The 14,427-nt window shown below is 38.8% G+C and overlaps 1 protein-coding gene across 1 annotated transcript in view; it reads left to right on the top strand.

Moving 5' to 3' along the window:
* The window catches only part of LOC102485198 (S-adenosyl-L-methionine-dependent tRNA 4-demethylwyosine synthase), a 169,297-nt gene that overhangs the window by 80,567 nt on the left and 74,303 nt on the right, over positions 1-14,427 (top strand). Inside the window, exons 12-13 of the mRNA XM_006155033.3 lie at positions 1,538-1,715; positions 6,204-6,339. Of these exons, the coding sequence (XP_006155095.2) occupies positions 1,538-1,715; positions 6,204-6,339 (314 nt within the window). The remainder of the gene's footprint in view (positions 1-1,537; positions 1,716-6,203; positions 6,340-14,427) is intronic.

Below are 14,427 nucleotides of genomic sequence, written 5' to 3'. Positions count from 1 at the left end.
CCGGATCTTTCACATTCTGTATTAGAGATGAGAGCTTTTAGCATAGCCTGTCTTGGAATGCCTTCTACATTCAAGCTGAGAGCAATCCTTGTCAAGCCATTGTTGCACACAGGAATCGCATGGAGGACACTTAAATACTGATGAGTTTTGTCCCTAGAGATTGTGATGCAAATGGGGGGCATACTGCCTGGACATTAGGAGTTTTTAAAGTTGTTTATGTAAATTTCAGTGGCTAACTGGGCTTGAGAACTGGTGGAATGTATTAGTGGTTCCCAAACTTGTCTTCATATTGGCATCACCGGAAGAACTTCAAACACTGCTAATGCCTGTGTCTTCCTGCCCCAGAGATTGTGATTTAGTTGGTCTGAGCTGTTGCTTGATTTTGGAAGTTAAGAATTCTAGGTGGTTTTTAAAAAAATTTTTTTTTTAAATTTTTGCTACAGGGGGTGTGTGCTTGCTGGAGACACACACACACACACACACACACACACACACACACACACAAGTATGGTCATGCCACAATTCTATTTCTTCCCTTTATCCCTCCTTTTGAGATTTTGGGCACACATGCACATACACCTAGTGCATTTATCAAATCTCACAGTTGGCCATGTGGGATTCAGCCACTTTAACCACTATGCCATGGGCCAGCCCCTAGGTGATATTGAATGTGGGAAGAGTTCTGGAGTCCTCTGACCTATGCTGTGATTTTTAACGTTGGCTGTACATTAGAATCATCTGAAGAACTTTTCAAATTCTTGTTTCCCCAGGGGCCATGCCGTAATGCAGAGGTAATATAGTTGGACCCACACGAGGTCCTGGATTCAATTCCTGGGGTCTCCCTGAGCATACTGGATGTGAGCATGGATGTGCTGTTGTTATCTAAGCTGGCTGAGAGTTGGGGTGGATCAAGGCACTGAAAGCGCTTGTTGGGGTTGTTTCTTTGTTTCACTTTCTCTCATGGGAAAAAAATAAATAAAAAGAACAAACAAACAAACAAACAAAAATACCTCTCATTGACCCGGCTTGCCCCACACTAATGAAACAGAATCTTTAGAAGCTGACGCTGGCGCCAGTATTTTTGGAAGCTCCCCAGTCTCTTTTTTCCTCTCCTCTACGCATTTGATCTAACTACATTTAATTTCCCAATTCAGGATACTTAATATAGAAGAGGATTATATTTATGTAGATATGCTGAGTTTATTTTCTTAGACCAACATGAAAGGAGAGAGAGCTAAGCAAATTATGGAAAGTGATGTTTTCTACTGCCTGAATACTTAACTAACAAAGTTAGTAATAGTTTTGCCTGTTTATCTTGATGTAGTTTGATTGGTACTAAAACTAAGGATGAGATTGCTGACTGATTGTTCTGATTTAAGAATTCTATACCTCCCTATCCACATTGCCCTTACTTGTATTTTCCAGTTGGTATCAAGAATGAATTCTTCCTCTATAATCAATAAATCGTTAAGAAAAATGTAAGTGATATCCTCTGTGTGTGCCTTAGTTAGCTTGTTCCTTTCCCTGCCTTCTCCAGGAGTGCCAGGTGTTAAAGCAGAGCGATTTGAAGAAGGAATGAAAGTAAAGCATTGTGCGTTATCGCTTGTGGGAGAACCAATAATGTACCCAGAGATCAACAAGTTTTTGAAGCTACTCCACCAGTGTAAAATCTCCAGTTTCCTGGTCACAAATGCACAATTCCCGGTGGAAATCAGGTGAGTGGTTCAGTCTGTTGAGATATAGTGATAGAATCTGTGTTTGACTGCAAAGTAAAACTAACAAGCATGAGTATAGCCCAAATGGACTTATTCATTAATTACTACATATGAATGCTGGACTTTGGGAGGCAGAGATTGCTCTTCAAAATCGGTTTTATTAGCAAAGGCATTAGTTAAAAGAATAGAGGCACAAATAAATTAGTAGGAGAACTCAAAAGAGAATGTATTTTTTTTTTTCCCCAAATGGCAGAAGCAAGGTTAAACTTTTTAAAGAAGCCAACCTTTAATTTGGATCTTAAAATATGCCTGGGATTGGTACTTGGGGAGGAAGGAAATGATATATATTTTTAAATAAAGAACCTCCTAAGATTTGGAGTTAGGGTATTTATGACAACCATTATGTAAATATCCTTCATCTGTACTTACAGAAAAAGAGCAGCAGTTGGAAATGAGGTTGGAAAGGTTGGCAATAGAGTGTAGGGGATTTCAAATGCTGTTCTTTAGAAAGATCTTGCTTCCTGCAGAGTAATCTGCTAGCACGGTATGAAATGGAAGAGACAAGAAGCAGGAACCTGAATAGGAGATTATGATGTTTTGTTTACATTAGAGTTAGGAGGATGGAAGAAGGACAGTGAGAACAAGGACTCTTAAAACAGATATTTGTGAGGCATAATAGAAAAGATTGGCAAACTGGATGGCTCTGAGAGGCCAGGATAGAGGAAGTCTAAATAATTATGTTGAGGGTTCCAGTCATGTTCCTTGGTAGGATTATGGGGTCCTACAACAGTAGAGGGATCATGGTAAAGAAGGTCCAGGTTGCGGTGTTAAGATGACGAGGTTGAGGCTGGCAGGTGGGGTGGTGAAGGGCATTAGACTTTCACATGGCCGATCACGTTTCAAGTCCTGGACCTGGAGGCTTGCTTTCTCACTCTCTTTCTCTGTCCCCCTCTGGCCACATTAAAATAAATAAACAAATAAATAAAGTTAAATAAGATCATTAAAAAAAAAGAAAAGATGATGAAGTTGGTTTGGGTGACTTAGGGGACAGGCTCTCCAGCTAGAGATGACCAGAGGCATCCCCCACAGCCTGGAAATGACCTATTTTGTATTATACTTAGGCTATGTACATGGTCTAGCATCAAAAATATTACATTCTACTTTGCCTGATTTTTACTTACCTATGCATTTACCGTTAGACTGTAAGTTCCTTGAGGTCAAAGACCCCTGTTTATTTATCTTTGTGCCACTAGTTTAATACACTAACTGGCATAATACAGGTGTTCAATAAATGGGTGGTGAAATATTGGGGAAATTCTCATAGGAATATAAAACAATGGTCTTTTTGAATTCAAATTTGTTTTCTAAAGACTAGCCAGAAAGGTATGACAGGTAAAAAGGAGAAAATAATTATAAAAGCAAAAAAATGTATTTCTAGAAATAATAGCCACACACACACACACACACACACACACACACACACACACACACACACACACACACACACACACACACACACACACACACACGCAAACACACACAAAGTCAGTTGGAGGTATGTGACTCTGCATCATATATGAGTGTAGCCAGCATCGTGCAGGTCCCTGCTGGCTGGGACAAATAACCTAGGCAAATGAGAATGCTTGTTACACTCTGTTTGAACAGCTTTATGCTTTTGTTTGTCAAAACAAAGGTTAATAAAAGTGACAGGAATATGCCAGACACTGTTAATAAGGCTTATAGTAAAAAAGCCATTTCTCCTGAGGAAAAGCCCTTTTAGACCCACCAAAACATGTGGTTTTATTGTATTTTTGATAGGTGTATGACCAATGTATGTTAGCATGTATTGGCTGTCTTTGCTTTAACCCCAAACCGCGTGGCTCAACCTAACAACTGTTTATTTAGCTCCTAATTCTGCATAGCGGCTGGGAAGTCTTTCGGTCTTGGCCAGCTTGGTTCATCCCAGGGTTGCTCAGGTGTCTAGTTCATTGGTGGATTCTCTGGGGCTGGTTGGTGTATGATGGCCTTGGCTGGGATACCTGGGACCTCTGGTTATATGACCTCTTTGCCTCCAGCAGGCTGCTCTGGACTTCATCGTATGGTGGCAGTTACAGAGAGCAGCAAGGGGGCAGACCGTAGAGTACAAGAGGCTTTTCCGTCCTCTGCTTGTGTCACATTTGCTCACTGCCCATTGCCAAATCGAACCACATGGGTAAGCTTAGAGTCATTGAGTCCTGGGCGAACAGAAGCCAGAACCAGACAGAAATTATTAATAGATCCCCAAGGCTCAGAACACTTCAGGTTCCTTTGCTGTTTCTGAGCCCCTTAGAAATGAACTGTATAATTTCTAGGGACTTTTCCTCTTCTCTGTTCTTTCATTGCTCCCTGGCAAGGAACTATAAATGACCTTGATTGTAACATCTCAGACATTCAGTGCAGTATTGACTAGAATTCCTTATTGGGACTGTCAGGGCTTCCTTTTTTTGTAAACGATAGAGCTTTGTGAAATAAGTGTGGCCTTTGGAATTTACTGTTCATAATCTTAAGAAGTTGCAGAGGCATAGTGAAAAGGTCAGGCCAGTTCCCATTTTGCATCAGGAAGCTTTATGGCAAAGTCTTGTAAGTATCAGGTGATGATAGCCAGCAGTAAACATGAAGCCTTATTTATTTTTTTTTTTAGTTTAAGAAACAGTTAAGGTGGTAGCATGGCATGTTTGTTATTGAAGAGACTAAGCACAAAGGAGTGATGAGAGCATGCTGCTATTACAGATGCTGTTATTTTACATTTTCAGGAAGTAATGTGCTTTGGTAGATACTGAACTTTAATGATTCCCTTTGTGTGTCAGTACTGTAGAGAGGCTAAAGCGATGAGAATCTGGCAGTATTTAATTACCTCTTCCTTGTCTTTGGTAAGAGCTTCTCCATTTTATTAATGTGGGTCTAGACATTTCTGATTTTCTATATGCCACTAAGGGAGGTCATTGCAAGTCGTTTGTTTAGACTGCATTCCCATGAAAGTCCTGTCCACTGAAGTCAATGATAGCTACTAAAAAATAGCTTTAAGTTATTGCTTGTGTGACTGGAGAAAAAGAAAGATAGGATTCCTGCCCTTTAAGGTCTTATACTCAAAGGTTGATAAGGCTGATACTGATAGAAAAAGCACATAAGCCACTTTAAAATGCTGAATTTTATGGCATGCGAATTATATTTCAATTTTTAAAAATACATGGACTTGGAAAGAAAAAAAATTGCATCGATATCATCCTAGGGTAAATGTGGAATAACCTGAATGGTTAATAATGGGAGAATTTGGTCAGAGGATTACTAAGGGGGGGGTAATTTCTTTTTTCGAATTAATTCCAAATTTACTCGAATGAATTACGAGAACTCTTTGAATGGAGAAGGAAAGGAGCTTTGGAAAAAGTATAATCTAGGTTTAAAGCATAATTTACAAGAAATCTAGTAGATGGGAACGAAATGATGAAATGAGTCAATGAATCTGAGAGAAGTGGGGAACGAGTGGTGTTCATGGAAACTGATTGAGGAAGCAAGGAAAAAGAAGACTCTGCAGCACGGCATTTTCTTCTTGGTTGTCCTTTAAGTGCTGGGAGGGTGTTCTAGGTCAGCAGTGCTTCAATCTCCCTGAATCAGTCAATGTTTGACTTTTATTTATTTACTTATTTTAGGTATTTGCCACAGGGCGCATATGCTTACTAAAGCAGAGAGAGACAGAGAGAGGGAAAGTGAGAAATCACCCTTCGGGGTGGAGATGGTCACATTGCAATCCCTTCTTCTCCATTCTCCTCTCAGGATTTTGGGCACGCACGCATGAGTGCCTGGCACAAGTTTCAGACCACTGGGTCTGGGACTTGAACCACATTCGACCATGTGGGAATCAAGCCGCCTTCACCACCTTGTCACTTGCTTGCGCCTACACAAGGTTTGACTTTAAACCCTCCTACTTTCAGAGACACAGTGTGGCCTTGCACCTTTTAAATAAGGCTTAAGCTTTCAGGGTTGTTTCTTGTTCCTTTGAAGACTTCCGTTAGTGAGTTGATAATGGGAAGAGACCCATCAGCACAGACCTCCCAGGATTGTGAGGTTTCCATTGTGTAAGTCTTGAGTGGCAGAATTCAGTGGGCAAGCCAGGTCTGAGAGCCCGTCATCGTGCTGGACTGCTGCTGCCAGGCCTAAAGTTACATCTCCGTTTGCTTATTTTCCATTAAAACCTAGTCTGTGAAGAGGGACCAATTTTAAGTCATTGAATGTTTTCAATTTACTAGGGATGATGTCCTGTCATTTAAAAAAATAACCAGAGGACATCCCATTTTGTCACATTATTAAAATTGCTTCTGGGAGAGTTAGAAGCTTCTAGACCCAGTGAAAAATTTAATCACCACATCTAGTACAGATCAGAAGCTTTACATCATGGAAAGCCTGATATAAGCATCATTTTCTTTTTCCTTTTCTCTTTCTTTAATTACCAAGAAACCTGAAGCCAGTTACTCAACTATATGTCAGTGTGGATGCCAGCACCAAAGACAGCCTTAAGAAAATTGACCGTCCACTCTTTAAGGATTTCTGGGAAAGGTTCCTTGACAGTTTAAAAGCCTTGGCAGCAAAGGTAAGAAGTATGACATCGTAAAAATAAATATAAATAAATAAATAAACAAGAGCAGGAAAAAGAAACAGAGGTATTGTTTTGCTCTATAAAATAAAGAGTAAATGAAAATGTCAACATTTTAAAGACTTCTTCTTTGAGGAATATTGAACATTTACTATTTAATAAATATTTATTGAATTCCTTTATTGTAGAACAGTGCCAATATATATCATTTGTCCTTCGTGTATTTTAGGAGAAAGATAACATATACCCCCGAAGATAATTTATAAAACAGAGATAGGTAGCAGTACATAGCAAATTTTTTTCTTTTTAGTTTATGCTATAGGGCCTGTGCACCCCAAGGAGACAGTGGAGGGTGGGGGTGGTGGCGGTGAGAAATCACTCCTGTGGGGAGATGGCCACACTGCAGTCCATTCTCCTCTGGATATTTTTGTAAACATGCATATGCACCTGGTGTGTTTTTCAAGTCACATGGTCTGGGACTCAGACTGCACAGTCGGCCATGTGGGATCCAGCCACTTTAACCTCCATGCCACTGACTGGCCTGTAGCAAATCTTACAGAGGTGCCAGCAGATGTTGTATACTTAAGATGAAGTTAAATTCCCTGAATTTCTGGAACCCAAAAGCAACTCAACCTTATGATGTCCGAATTTAATGTTTCTTCCTGCAGACATTTCACCCTTGTGTGTACTCTCTTATGACATACCTGCCTACTCTTTGACCTAGAGTGTCATTCTGGTTCTTCTTTCCCAATCTGACATACCAGTAGTCGGTACTTTCTGTAAGTTCTACCTTTATATACCTCTTGTAGCCACTTTCCCCTTTATATTCTCCTCGCCTCTGCCCTGTATGTCTTGCAGAAAAGCCTCCACTTGATCTTATTTCCTGTCACTTTTCTGAGCAGTTCTTTCTGTGCTACTCATATCTGACTGATAATGAGGATCACCACCAAAACTTAAAAAATTGCAGTTTCCTGTTCCTGGTGATCCTGGTGGCATCTGCAAGGACTTCTGATGTGCAGGCTATGTATGGGAGTCAACGTCTCAGAACACCGCCCTTCCCTCCTTGGCCTTGCACTTGCTTTGACATTCTCAGTCCATCTCTGTCTGGCTCTGGCTCACATTTCCAGACTCTTTGTTCACTCTATTTCCCAGGAGCGCCACACTTCTCTGCTGACGTGGCCGTTTCTGCACTGCCCGGCCTTTCTTCTGAGACTTTGGTTTTTCTCTCTTCAGATCTCAGAATGTCCTTTCTTGCCATTCTTTGACTTGTATGAATTCTTCTTACCCTCCTAGGCTCAACTTCATTTTTCCCTATAGTAGGAAGCCTTTTCCAGTTGCAGTGAGCTGCCTTTTTTTCCTTCTTAAGTTTTATATTTATAAAAATACCTTTTGTGGTCTGTTTCATCCTTGCTCCTTCCTCTCTGTTGAACTAGATTCTTGACTCGTGTCTGAACCCCACACAATGTTTGGCATATACACAGCACATTTTATGGTATTTAATGTTTCTTAAAGGAATGAATATGTGGAGTCTCATCCAAGGTTTGTAGTATACTGCATGCATTTTCCTGCCTGTTCAGTTGATTAAATCTTTTAAAATTCTACTTACTTATTTTTACTATTTTTGAAAATTAAATTATGCCCTTTTTTGGTCATTAGCATTGACATTAGTAAATGCAGAAAGGCACTTGGTTTTTGAGCTGTCTTGGGTAATTTATAAAACTCGCAGGCTGAGTGTTACTTGCGTTCCTACAATAGTTTTGACTTTGGATTTCCCCTTCAGCTCTATCACCTTCTCTTGTTTCATGGACAGGAGATACATTACATAAAACTCAGAATGGAATTACATGGCAATAAACAGCAAGAGTTGGAAATACTAGACTCATCTCAGATTGTTGTTTAAACTGTATTCTGACTCAAGAGCGTGGAAGATGATAAATAGGCATCGAATGAATAGCTTAATGGCTTATTTCTTTGGCCAAAATTTCCCACAACCTTAATTCTTACCTTGAAGTTACTAGCTTTTAGATGTCCAATTCAATTGTTATTACTCGGGTTGACTTATGACTAGTAATGTAGTAACTTAGAGTTCTACAATAATCTCAAACCCATGAGCGTGTACATATAATATCACTAATGTTGATGTGGGGATGCCAGAGTGCAGGGGTAATCAAGTCTAGCACTCCCAGTGGGACACTGGTTCTTGTCTGTAGCTCACGAAGAAAGGAGGGAAGAGTAGAGATCGCAAGCAGAGAGTGGGTCTCAAACGGGTTGCTGAAGAGGAACTGAGGCAGGGGAGTTTAATGGGTCAGAGGAGCTCTGTTTGTGCTCCTTCTCAAGTGGTGCATGCATATTTTTTTTTTTTTTTTTTTTGGTGGGGGGGGTAAAATGCTGGGGGGTTCTTGTTACACTCAGAAGGTGCATGAATGATACAGAAAGCACTCCTTCCTCAATGGGACCTGGTCATACTACAATCCTTTTTCAACCGATTTTTCAACCTGTCTGGATACTGGGCAGCATGCATATGTCTGGAGTGTTTTACAAGCTGCTGGAGCTGAAACTGAAACCTTGGTCAATCTGTGAGATTCAGTTTTCTCTGAATGTCACTTAACTACTGCACTAAGGGGACAGCCCACCAGTAGAAAAGTGGTACAAGATTCCATCCTCCTAGCAATGCAATGGGGAGGAAGCTCCTAACTTCTCCCTGGGAAGAGAACAAGAACAATAGTGGTTCTTGTTAAGTGGTGTATTGATTTTTTTTTTTTTTTTTTTTTTTTGGTGGTGGGGGTCACATGCTGGATGGATCTGGTTACTCTTCCTAATTTTGGAGTGAGTATGAGAATCAGGAAACTCTCTTTGCTTAAAAGCTTTGAGCTACTAAAGACTGTTACCTTCTACCTAGAATGTGATGGGACCAGGAAAAAAAAAACTTTGTTTTTAGATTAATTGGTAACTCACGGCAGGAAGTTGTCTCTCTGAGCAAGCGGTTAAGCTATAGCTGTCTCCATCTCAAAACTCAGTCATTTTGTGGTCTTATTTTGTACCTATACCCTAACTGTATTCTTAGAGTTCCTGTCTTCTACCTCACATGGATTTTTAAAAGTAAGGCTTTTACAAAGAAGAAATGGTTAATGGTCATAAGAATTCTTGTATCATTCAGGCTCATGGTATAGGTGCCCTTTGTTCTTAATTGTAGTCCATACTGGCTAGTCTTGGAATTTTTAGGTAAGTGGTTAAGATTGTCCTTTGGCTCCACACCTGGTCTTCTTAGCGTAGACCATCTGGGGAGAGGCTGTAATTTTACCATGCATTAAGCTCATTGATCTAGAATTTTTATTGGGTCCGAGTGCTTAAAATTCTAGACTTGGAAGTTGTTCTGTCTTGCGTCCTTGTCTCTAATTATTTTGTTTGTATGTTTCTATGTATAGTATAGGTATGGACCAGAGGGAGAGAGAACAGGAAGGAAAGTTACTTTTCTAGTTCTGTTATAGTGGGCTGACTGGTTTTGGGTAGACTGCCTGGTTTTGGGGTCTCCCTGAATCGGGGACAGTATTCCACTTGACTCCCTGTTTTCCCTAACTACCCAGCCCGAATAGCCTCTACCTCAATATTTCCTTGTTATTCTAGTTGGAAGTGTTTTCTCGGGCAATTTAACTATTTGAACACGAATAGGGGCATTTGCTTTTTAAGCTTTTTGTAGCAATAGGTTTATGTTTCTCATTTTTGTATTGTTTATGTTGCCATTTAAGAAAGATCTGTGGCAGGAAGCTGCTCTGGAATAAAAAAGTCTTCTTTAAATGAACTTAAACTGTTATTTCCTTCTGAATATCAGATATTATAAAGTATAATAGATACTATCAAGAAAGGTTTGTTTTACTGCTATTTAAGATTCAAAACTAAAACATGGATGTTATAACTGTGTTTATCAGCTAGGGTCAAACGTATTACTAACATACTACAATATTGTTTTGAGTTTTCAGATAAAAGTGCTATTTCAGATATTTTATTTAGAACATCTACCCTGTTACTCCTATTACTTGTTTAGATTTTTAGTATACCTGAGCAAGGAAAGGTATTTGATGACAGAGCGTTTCTTGAACTTTACAAACAAATTTGATTTGTCCTAAGATTTTCAGTCTATTTATTTATAAGCTAATGCTACCCAAATTAGAAGGTAGAATATTTGTTTTTTTATTCTTGGCAAGTATAATGTTTACATTTATAGATCTTTATCCTTTGTTAAAATGTTCCTTGTCAATACGAAGAGAGGAGAGAAATATATTGGAACTTGAGTATGTGGGGCTGAAAAACAATTCTGTCAAGATAACAACAAAAATGTGTTAGCTTCAATTTCCGTCTGTGACAGCTACATATCAAATGGTCTTTATTTTAAAAAAGAAATTCATTTTGTACAAGACAACAAACACAGCCTACCTTTAGCAGTAGATTTTTAACAGCAGTGTGACCAGATGAGTTTCTGCTGGTGCATTATTATGCCAAGGTCAAGATGCAGTAGGAAATTGAAGTATTTAATCCCATTCCATGTTAAAGCAGTAACACTGACATTCTTGAAACCTCATATTTAAAAAGAAAAAGACAAAAGTAATTTCCTGCATTAGACATTCTTGGATATCAAAAGTGAACATCAGCCCTCTTTCTATAAATGTTAGGATGTTCTGACCTGACATTATTATTTGAGGAATATTGTTCTATTGTTAAGGAAGGTTTATTGTACATTGATGTTATAGCTCTGTATCTAATATTTAAATAAATCAATGTGAGCATGTGACCGACAATTTGCAAATTAAAAAGCAGGAATTTGGGGGCCAGCAGATGGCATAGTGGTATGTTGCTGGGCTCCAACGTGGCCGATTGCAGTTTGAGTCCCGGACCCGGTGCCTTGAAAATCACACTGGGCATGTATGTGTGCTCAAGATCTCAGACCAGCTAAGGGATTGCCACATGGCCTTCTTCCCTGCGGGGGGCAGGGGGTTGTGATTTCTCACTTTCCCTCCCACTGTCTCTGTCTCTCTCTCCCTCTGTCTCTAATGATCGCACACACCTTGTGGCAAAAACCTCCCAAAAAAAGGGCAAAAAAAAAAGCAGACATTTGATATTTAATCTTTTCTCTGTTTATAAAAATACTGTGTTGATTATGGAGATTAACATTTGAATTTTTTTTTTGAGAAAAATGCTTTTTTTTTGCATATACCATATAATTCAATTTTACGTTTTTGTTGTTTAACATTGTGTCATACACATTTTCCTATGCCATTAAATTTCTCTATGACCTTCATTTTAAGAATCCACATTTTGGACTGGCAGATAGTGTAATGGTTATGTCTCTGGAGTCCCACGTAGTTGACCGCGATTTGAGGCCTGGACTCAGAGGCTTAAAACTCATGCCGGGCATGTTTGCCCAAAATTCAGAGAGGAGAATGGAGGAGAAAGAATTGTGGCATGGCTATCTCCTCTGGGGTGTGTGGCCATCCACCCTGGGGTATGATTTCTCGCTTTCTGTCTCTGTGTCTCTCCAATGAGTGCAGCGCCCTATAGCAAAAATCTCTCTCTCTGGAAAAAAAAAGAGTTCATATTCTATTAATACCAACTGAGCTTAGTTGGGCACTATGACCTTCCTTTCAAAGACAGCTTAAGCTTTCATCTTGGTCAATTTTTTGCTTGTTGGCCAGTAGCAGGGAGTCGCCAGAGTGTATGGTATTCCTGTATGCATCTTCCCATTCTGGGAGCCTGACAGTAAGTTAGGTTTGCTATTCTTTTGCACACTGGAGAGGGAGACTGAGCACCTCTGTTGCTCCCAAGTTATAACATGAATATTTTTGCCACTTTTTAACATTTCTAAAATGGGATGTAGCCTGAGATAGCATGCCATATTTAATGGTACCATTGTTGTCTTCATAAAGGAGAGACAAAATAATAGTACATAAAATAATGATGTGTCGTATAATCCAGCATATTGTGGAGTCAATGAAATATTGTGGAGTCAAAGGAAATATCAATGTAATATTACCTTTATGGATGAGCTAGTCTTTTTTCTGTGGTTCTGATTAGTTCCCTTGCTTATTGACCTGTTTTGTTATTTTACCCTCCATTGTCGATGCCAAAGGCTATTCCTGAGCCTTAGCTTATCTGACTGGTCTGAATCTGCTCCTTGTTATCTTTTTAAAGGGTTTTTCTTGTCTTTTTAACCTTTATGTAGGCAGTGGGAGTCCTTTCTGTAGGCATGGGTTCCCCAGGATGTTGATTCTATGCAGCATAGATTTACTGCTGTTTTACCCTGCTTTGCTTAGCTAAAATGATATTCTGATTAGCCACTTTGGAATTAGACCAGGACTTGTGTGCTTGATCATCATATGTATGCTGGTTATTCTCGCCCAGACTCAGGAAATTCCCTGATAAGTAAGTTTCCTCCAGACCTGACTTATACTCATGCTTTTGTGAGGGAAATATGAACATAATTGCATCTTAGGTTTATGTTGAGGCATATGTCTATAGATAAAGGCTTATATGGGTTGGAGACTCAGAGGAAGGTTGGAATATGAACATGTAGATTAGAAAATCATCTCTGTAATAATAAATTGTAGTTATAGGTAAAGAAGTGAATGGAATATCCAAGATGTGCTTGAGAGGGCCGATGGAGGCTTAGGGAACAAAAATGTTGATGCTTTTAAGGTGAAGAGCATGTAGACAGTGAGTCTGATATAGATGTTAATCCAGTTGCATGCAAGTGTGGTAGAGTGCATACAATTCAAGCAAACAGTGAGTTTCCAGAAAGATAACAAAGTAAGGGTCAAGATAAAACAACAAAGAAACTTGATTGTCCAGTTGAACTTTAACTGCTAGCTGCAGTGGTTTTTTTGGAAGCCATTGTGTAGTGGGATGAATTGGAAGGGTATAAGTAGAGAGAGTAAATAAGACATACGAATGAATGAATGGCTGCTCAGGCCAGCCCTGTGACTTGTGTTTTCATCTCTTGAGAGTATCTTTTATAAAGCAAAAAGATTTAATATGAATGAAGTCCAGCTTACCAGTTTTTTCTTTCATAAATCATGTCTTTTGTATGGTATCTAAAAAGTTCTCACAGAATCCAAGGTCATTTAGACCATCTCCTACATTGTAATATAAAACTCTTATAGTTTTGCCTTTTCATTCAGGTCTGTGATCCATTTAGAGTTAATTTTTGTGAAGGGTGTAAGGTCTGTGTCTAGATTCATTTTTCACATGGGATAGATTTCCAGTTGTTCCAACAGCATCTGTTAAAAAGACTGTCTTTTCTCTATTGCTTTTGCTTTTTTGTTAAAGATCAGTTGACGGTATTTATGTAGGTCTATTTCTGGGCTCTCTGTTCTGTCCCATTGGTCTTTTCTCATGATTCAATAAAACCACACACATTTAGGGTGATTTTTAATATGGTTGGATTAATATCTTCCATATTTGTTGTTGTTTATCTATTTGTTACCTTTGTTCTTTTTCATATTTTTTCCCAACTTTTTTGTCTTTTGTGATTTTAATTCAGCATTTAATATGGGAGTTAATTTTCTCCACTTATTAACATATCCGTTATACTTTGTTGCTACCTTTTTTAGTGGTTTCTCTGGAGTTTTCAATATATATTTACAATGAATCCAAGTCTGTTTTCAAATACCACTGTACCACTTCATGAAGAGTACAAGTATTTTATCAAAGTAATCCTAATTATTCCTTCCAAAGTAATCGCAATTCTTTCCTCCCATTCCTTATATCACTGCTGCTGTTCATTTCACTTATACCTAAGTATACACAATTAAATACAGTGTTACTATTATTGTTTGAACAAATTGTCATCTAGATCAATGAAGAATAAGAAAAATATAAGGTTTTGTTTTACTTTGACTTACTTATTTTCTGATGTTTTTCTTTTCTCTATGTAGGTCTGAATTTCTGACCTTTATCATTTCCTTCTCTCTGAAGAACTTCTTTTAATTTTTCCTTCATGGCTAGCCTACTTGCACCATATTTTCTTAATTTCTTCTTGCCTGAGAAAAATCTGGGTTTGTAGAGTACAGAACCCTATGTGGTAGTTTTTTCTCT

The sequence above is a fragment of the Tupaia chinensis genome, unplaced genomic scaffold (assembly GCF_000334495.1).
Source record: "Tupaia chinensis unplaced genomic scaffold, TupChi_1.0 Scaffold000429_1, whole genome shotgun sequence".
Lineage (NCBI taxonomy): Eukaryota > Metazoa > Chordata > Mammalia > Scandentia > Tupaiidae > Tupaia > Tupaia belangeri.
The sequence above is the reverse complement of the archived record's forward strand: the minus strand, read 5'-3'. Positions and strand labels throughout refer to the sequence as shown.